Here is a 7,685-nt window from a genome sequence, read left to right on the forward strand (position 1 = left end):
CTACATTTAAGAAACTAAAACGCCGCTTTGAGACTCTTTTTAGAAGTTTGATAAGAGTTAGGAAAAATTACTTGATTGAGTGCTTTTTAAAAATTAATTACTGATTTTAGCGATATTTTTTATTTATTACCATTTATAGCAATATATAGCAATACTATGATAAATCTACACTTGTATTAAAAGTGAATTATGCATACAATATAAATGTATTATAAGTGTTTTAAAATATATATTATGTCTGTGCAGTAAGAAACTAACATAATGTATTATAAGTCTATTAAAGTATGTGATAAATATATTATCAATCTATAAAACTTGTATTATATATGTTTTATAAATAGTTCTGTGCAATATATATTAAAACTGTATTATAAGTGTTTAATAATTTTTTTTATTGCTATAAATAGTAAATATTTTTTTAATATTATATATTTATGTAAGTTTCCCAGGAGTTACTCCCAGGCCAATAGGGACAGCACATCCCCCTTGAACGCTTGTATATATGAATAATTTTTTTGTAATTAGGCTTTTTCTTTTCTATAAGAAATCTATGATTAGACCTTATAAAATGTATACTAAACTCCATACCAGAATTGTTATTTTAAAACACCCGAACATCACCCCTTGCTATCTCTCTTCTCCGACCACTCTTTCTCCCTCTCAAATCATTACTGTTCGGCTGTTCCATTGGAAAAACTTCACCAGGTACACTTTCTTCTTCTCTTTCCCCCCCCCCCCCGTCGAGCATGAACAGCCCAAGCCCCAAAACACATTCCCTTCTCTTCTCTTTGTTTGGTGTTGATTGTGTGCTTAAGTTGTGAATGAGATAACTGAAGTTCCGATCAAATAAGGTTTGTGGTGTGTATTTTGAATTTCAAAGTGAGTAACTTGCTACAATTAACGGATTTTGAGGGGCTAATCTATAGCTTTAGTGTGATAAAACTTGCAAAGAACAACTATGCACTCCATGTGTTTGATTAATTTCCCCAGCAGATTTTTCTCAAGGGCTTTGTGAAGTCTGAGTAGCAACTTATCTTATGACAATGTATAGCAGTCCCTTAAGAGTGGGGTGGTTCCAATTTAAATTGCATTCAACTATGCGAAATTGAACAAAAATTGCCTGAGTTAATGGTCAGAACTAATGCAGTCACATTTTTTTCAAATAATACTTTTTTATCTAATAAATGGTTTAATGAAAGATATTCTTAATCTGGTTCTTTTCCTTAACAATTCTGCACATCTTTAGACAATTGTATGTAATTTTGATCCTCCTCAATTTTTTTCTTAAGATTTCTGCAGTAAATATATTTAAGAACTTATGTTTTCAAAACTTTAGGAATTTAACATAGAAAAAGCAACAAATCATATCAACCATTTTGAGATAAGATAATAATTATATTTTCTAAAGCTTTCATTTGTTTTGGGAGCATGTAGATAATCATACTCGTCGTTTTTCATTTATTTATGAACAATGGAAAAGATGACCAAAATCCAATGTGAAATTTAATATTATTATTGCTAAAACATAAAATAGGGGATATTTATCCCTAAAAAAGTAAAATTATTACATTTGAATTCACTATAATTATGTACAAGCTTGCAATAAACGAAAAAAGTAATAATATTTTACTAATGATAGCGTAATCACACAAATAAGGTAATATGACATCCTCTCCCATTTCCTAACAAAATGAAAATTATGCACTAAAATTAATAATTGTGGTAAAAAACACTAATAATTTTTTTAAAAAAGAAATTCTATTAAAAGAGTTCCAAATGAAGGATAGAAGTGATCATAATGAAGAATTGAGAAAAGAGTGAACCCAGACAATAGGTAATAACTACTATTTCTCCTCTAAAACTCTATAAATGCAGCTTTGTCTGCTACTAAATCAATTACAAAGAAGCATATGCATATTCCATTTTGCTCCTCATCCATGCTTGCTTGCTTCAGCAGCCAACAGTTCGTCAAGATCCTCATCCACGCTTGTTTCACGCTTCTCACTCTCCAAAACACTGAATCCTTATTTACTTCCCTTTTTAAATTAAAAAAATCTAATACATCATTAAGTGGTTATGCGTAATTACTGTTTTGTGTTCACTTCATCATTGGGTCTATCACTGCTGTATTGCCAAAGAGGGGGACGCTGATTCTGTTTTCAAAGCCTTTTTTGGTGGTCATGGTCTGTTTAATGTATTGTGTTTGCTTTTTCATTGGTCTGTGGTTATTAATTCTGAAATGTGGCAAGAGTTTATTATGCTGAGTGCCTGATTGGACTTTGGTGGTAACTAATAGTGTTCTTGTTGTTTAATGGAATGATTGAAAAATCTAGCATCTTCTTTGTGCACTGAAGTTTTCTTCCAGCATTTCCATAAGTTCGCTAACCAAACGTTTCCTTTAATAGTCCATAAATAATTTAACCCTAACTTGCCTAGGATTGAGGTATAGTTGTTGTTAAATGAAAAACTATGAGTGTTGTGTCCGGTGGTTGGGGGGAGAAGAAACTCATATAACAATATGTAAATAATATAAGAGAAGAATCTTGGTTTCAAATGCATCACAAAGTAACTTGAATACATCTTTCTTGCACGTGTTTTTTCTATATAAGTTTAAACAGTACATTTTCTAAGCATGCCTTTGGTTATATTTTCAGATCTATCATTTCTTTTGTCCCGTCAACATACCCTTCAAGTGCTTGGAGTTGTATTACTCCACAAACAAAACCACAGTGAGACTTGACTATGTTTTTGACAAGCACTGTCCACCGCGCTCCTCTGCATGCGAGTTTGTCCTCTCTATCCCAATTGAACTCCCAAAGTGTCTTTTCTGTGGAGTATGCTGTAAAGTTGTTGAAAAGGTTAGCTGATGATGGGAACTTCAAATTGGGAAAAGTTGTTCATGCACTTCTTATTGTATCTAATCATGCCTCAGAATACCACGTAATTCAGAATAATTGTCTCATTAATCTCTACTCAAGGTGTGGAAAACTTGCTATTGCTCTGCACGTATTCAACAGATTGCAGCAACGAAATGTAGTTTCTTGGAGCACTTTAATGACAGGATATTTGCACAATGGGTTTACTTGGGAAGTACCCAAATTGTTCAAAGACATGGTTTCAGTGGATAATTTATTTCCAAATGAGTATGTCTTGTCTACTGTACTTTCTTCTTGTTCTAGTTGTGGTTTGCTACACGAAGGGCGGCAGTGTCACGCATTAGTGTTGAAATCAGGATTAGTATTTCATCAGTATGTGAAAAATGCTCTTCTATCCTTTTATACAATGTCTTCAGATATGGAAGGGGTTCTGGAAATCTTGAAGTCTGTTCCTGGATCAAACAACATTACTTATAATGCTGTACTGAAGGGGTTCTTGGATCATGGGTATACAAATGAAGCATTGGATGTCTTCTCAAGGATGTTGTCTGAGGGCTCGCTGGGGGACAAAATCAGCTATGTGAATATATTTTGTCTTTGTGCTCGTCTCAAGGATTTGAAATTGGGTCAGCAAGTTCATTGCAGAATGTTGAAGTCAGGTGTTCAGCTTGATGTGTTTTTAAGCAGTGCAATCATGGACATGTATGGAAAGTGTGGTGAAATTTTAGGTGCAAGATATATCTTTTATTCTTATCCTGACCATAATGTGGTGTCTTGGACAACAATCTTGGCTGCAAATTTCCAAAATGAGTGCTTTGAGGAAGCCCTGAAAATGTTCTTACAAATGGAACTTCAGGATGTTGTGCCAAATGAATACACATTTGCAGTATTGTTGAATACCTGTGCGGGTCTATCAGCACTTGGGTGCGGGAAAACATTACATGCACGTGTTAAGAAGACAGGACATGGACCTTTTGTCGTAGTGGGGAATGCTCTGATCAATATGTATTTTAGGAGTGGCCATATTGAAGCCGCTAGGGCCTTATTTTCAAGCATGATATGTCGAGATACTGTTACTTGGAATTTGATAATATCAGGTTTCTCTCATCATGGGCTTGGTGAGGATGCATTGTATATGTTTCAGGACATGTTAGCTGCCAAAGAGAAACCAAGCTATGTAACCTTTGTCGGCGTTCTTTTGGCTTGTGGACATTTGGGTAGGATAGAAGAAGGATTTTACTACTTGCAGCATCTAATGAGGGACTTTGGCCTTGAACCTGGGTTGGAGCACTATACCTGTGTTGTAGGGCTCCTAGGTAAAGCTGGAAAACTTGATGAGGCTGAGAAGTTCATGAGGTCGACGCCAATCACATGGGATGTTATTGCTTGGCGTACTTTGCTAAATGCTTGTAACGTCCACCGCAATTATGGTTTAGGACAGAAAGTGGCAGACCATTTGTTACAATTGAACCCCAACGACGTGGGAACCTATATCTTGTTGTCCAATATGCATGCCAAGGTGAAAAGGTGGGATGGTGTAGCAAAGATGCGGAAGTTATTAAGAGAAAGGAACATAAAGAAAGAACCAGGATTGAGCTGGACTGAAATAAGAAATGAAACTCATGTGTTTGTTTCTGATGACACTCAACACCCAGAGACAGCTCAAATCCATGAGAAGGTGAGAAAATTGTTGGCTGAAATAAAACCATTGGGTTATGTTCCAGACACGGCTTCTGTCTTGCATGATGTTGAGCAAGAACAACAAGAGGGTTATCTTAGTTACCACAGCGAAAAACTGGCTGTAGCATATGCTCTCATGAAAACACCATCCCAAGCACCAATTCATGTTATTAAGAATCTCAGGATATGTGATGATTGCCATTCTGCTTTGAAGCTTATCTCAAAGGTCACAATGAGAGTGATAATTGTAAGAGATGTCAATCGGTTCCATAGTTTTCAATATGGGTCCTGTTCATGTGCAGATTATTGGTGAAACACCACAAGATTGACATATAGTTTCCTCAAGGTGTCAAAGGATATATTTTCCTACTGCTACCTAGTATTGGTAAACAAATTCACATAATCATATCTCAGCCAACCAGAGGTAGTGAGCTTAAATAAAGCTTTTTTGACCATCAATGATGTAATTTTCTGAAATAGTCATTTATCATGTAATAAGTTTGTTTCTAGCTTCCAATATACTGGCCCATTTTTTGATAATTGAGAAATCCTCAAGGGCCAGTGCCCCACGGACCACGGTTCAAAACTTGGTGGAGTATCTACTTCAGTTATTTGTACTTCGTTAGTATCTACATCTTCCATGTGTGTGATCCTTTGATCCCTCAAGTTCTAATATTTTGAAAATCTCATAATGTTCAGAAATCTGCCTAGGAGAAAAGTGTGCATGAGGTCCTCGGAGTACCAACTGTTAGTGCTCAGTTTGGAACAGATCCATTCTTGTGGAATTGGGGAATGATTGCTATGCGAAATTTACTTCCTCAAGATGGTCTCTCAACTTGATACTTGCTGTCTCATTTTTGGATGCTCAAATCCTATTTGGTACGCAATCCTATCTCTATATATTTTAAAATTTTGAAATAGAACTCCACCTATGTGACTTCACAAACTTTAGCTGGCCTCACACCCGAATGCAGTTTATTAATGACTAGTGTAAGAAAGTCTAACAATGATAAATCCTCTTAATATACTGGACATGTAGGAGCAGAGAATGGATACAGAATAATTAGAGAGAGAGAGAGAATAAAATAGGCTTGGAAATTTCTGATTTGTTTGTAGATGAAACATTTGATTTTCATTTTGCACTTTGACCTTGATGTATCCAGTAATCAGCTCTGAAATACTCTTACAATTTACTATATTTTCTGGTAGTAAAGGGATCCCCCCAAGGTCCAACTTTTAAAAGTATATATCACATGCTCAATAGGTGTTGCAATCACACAGTACAAATTCTGCAGGATTTCCTGAGGAATAGAAGCAAAGTGTAACAGCTGGTTCAACTATTCTATCAAGTTGTTCGAGCTTTTGACGGAACAGCTGGAGAGGAAGTCTCAATGCGAGTGAGATGACTGCCAATTATCTTTAGTTTATTTAGTTTTATTTGTTAATTGTGTGAGTACCTCATCTAAAAGCTTAAGTTGTTAGAGAAGGTACAGTTCTACCTAATTATATCTTTAACATTCTAGAACCTTACTTGCAAGCAGTAAGCTCACAAAATTGTTTTGATCTTTTGTGAAACAGGTAGATTTGGAATGTTTAGATGGACACAACAGAATTGGCATATTTAAGGATGGTTCAGCTGTCTCTCTCTGCTTTTCATATCTGATAAGAGTTGCATCAATATCAACATATACTCTTCTTATAGATATCTCTGCATTAATTCACCTTTTTAAAATATTATTTTCAAAACCAACTTTCTCTTTCGAGTGGATTTGATTTCAAGAATGAGATTTAATTTCCCTTTTTGTTTTTAGACTGACTGAAACCTCTATGTCTACTTCTCCTATCTGTTAAAGCTTAAAGGTTGAATCAGTGTCAACATGTAGTCTTCTTTTGGGTATTAGTATTACCTACATCTTTTGAAAAGTAATATCAAGTTATAAATCTATAATTGAACTTACTTAATAGGATTTTGCGGAATTAAATTTAAGTAGAACATATGTCTTTTAAGTGTTGGATTCTGAGTGATGCCTATATTACTTCAATTGATACTGATATACTAGATCTATTTTCCTATTAGCTTTGTCATCTAAACATGTTAATATTAACTTGCTCCTTTTTTATTTCTTCACCCAACACTTTAGCAAAGATATAGAGTCTTTCTTCTCTTCTTTGTTTAATGGAGTATATTAGAACTAACAGTTCATCACCGTATTGTACAGGTATTTTTGGTCAAAAGCTGCTAAGGAGGAGGCTACAAAGAAGACTAATAATAGGACAGAAACACTCCACTGTTTTCCCCTATGTGATAGATGTAAACAATGTAACACTTGCCAATAATTTGATCCGTATAATGTTATCTTTCTTGGTACCAGCTGAAACAACTAGCTACACTCGCATATTTAAATGGAGAGTTTAGAATTTAGACTACCAACAAATAGATGCATCAATTGAAAGTCTTATTTGACTTTAAAAAAAAGAGCAACTTTCATAAAGCACGCTAGTATAGGTGCTAATTACTCAATGCATTTATAGTCTCAATAATTATGCATTTTGTCCAATTTGCCTTTAGATACATTGTATCTAGCGACTGTATCTCGTCTCTCTTCTCTCCTCTCCCTCGCTCGTCCTTCTACTTCTTTGTACATGTGTTTCACACTTTCATGTATTTGTGTATCTAATTTCAAATATGCATTAACGTATTTGTGTATATCAATTTCATCCATTGTATATCCCGCATATTTGTGATGTATCTAGTATATTTGTGCATAAATACATCTATCTGCTTTCGATTTTGTGATGTATTAAGTGTATCTGTGCATAAATACATATTTAGAAAAAATATTCTGTTATCCAAGTACATATATTTGTACTTGTATCTGAATTAAAGGGTGCTCATTGGTTAGAAATACTATATCCTTTGGAAAGGAAAGGGAGATCTGGGACTATGAAGGGAATATGATATAATTAATTACAGAGGAATCTAGCTATCCCCTTGTCCCGATACAATTATAATTTGTTAAATCATATACGTATATATTTTAAATTATAGGGAGATTTAGTAGATATAATAGAGATGTTTGTCTAACTAGGCAGTTTCCCTAAAAAATATCTCAAATTTTTCATCATTGA

The 7,685-nt window shown here is 34.5% G+C and overlaps 1 protein-coding gene across 5 annotated transcripts; it reads left to right on the top strand.

Annotated features, from left to right (window-relative positions):
- Window positions 1–558: 558 nt before the first annotated feature.
- On the top strand, window positions 559–6,937 carry LOC129903893 (pentatricopeptide repeat-containing protein At5g39680). 5 transcript variants are annotated; one of them, XM_055979413.1, is made up of 6 exons: window positions 559–705; window positions 2,655–4,980; window positions 5,256–5,435; window positions 5,852–5,953; window positions 6,135–6,186; window positions 6,776–6,937. In XM_055979413.1, exon 2 carries the CDS (start codon window positions 2,743–2,745, stop codon window positions 4,867–4,869), a length of 2,127 nt encoding a protein of 708 aa, XP_055835388.1. In that variant the 5' UTR covers window positions 559–705; window positions 2,655–2,742; the 3' UTR covers window positions 4,870–4,980; window positions 5,256–5,435; window positions 5,852–5,953; window positions 6,135–6,186; window positions 6,776–6,937. The 5 variants fall into 5 exon arrangements, with proteins under 5 accessions (XP_055835388.1, XP_055835391.1, XP_055835389.1 ...); XM_055979416.1 differs by having other exon boundaries at window positions 2,655–5,435; window positions 5,766–5,953; XM_055979414.1 differs by having other exon boundaries at window positions 2,655–5,435; window positions 5,821–5,953.
- The last annotated feature ends 748 nt before the right edge of the window (window positions 6,938–7,685 follow it).

This window comes from Solanum dulcamara, chromosome 9, assembly GCF_947179165.1.
Source record: "Solanum dulcamara chromosome 9, daSolDulc1.2, whole genome shotgun sequence".
Taxonomy (NCBI): Eukaryota; Viridiplantae; Streptophyta; class Magnoliopsida; order Solanales; family Solanaceae; genus Solanum; species Solanum dulcamara.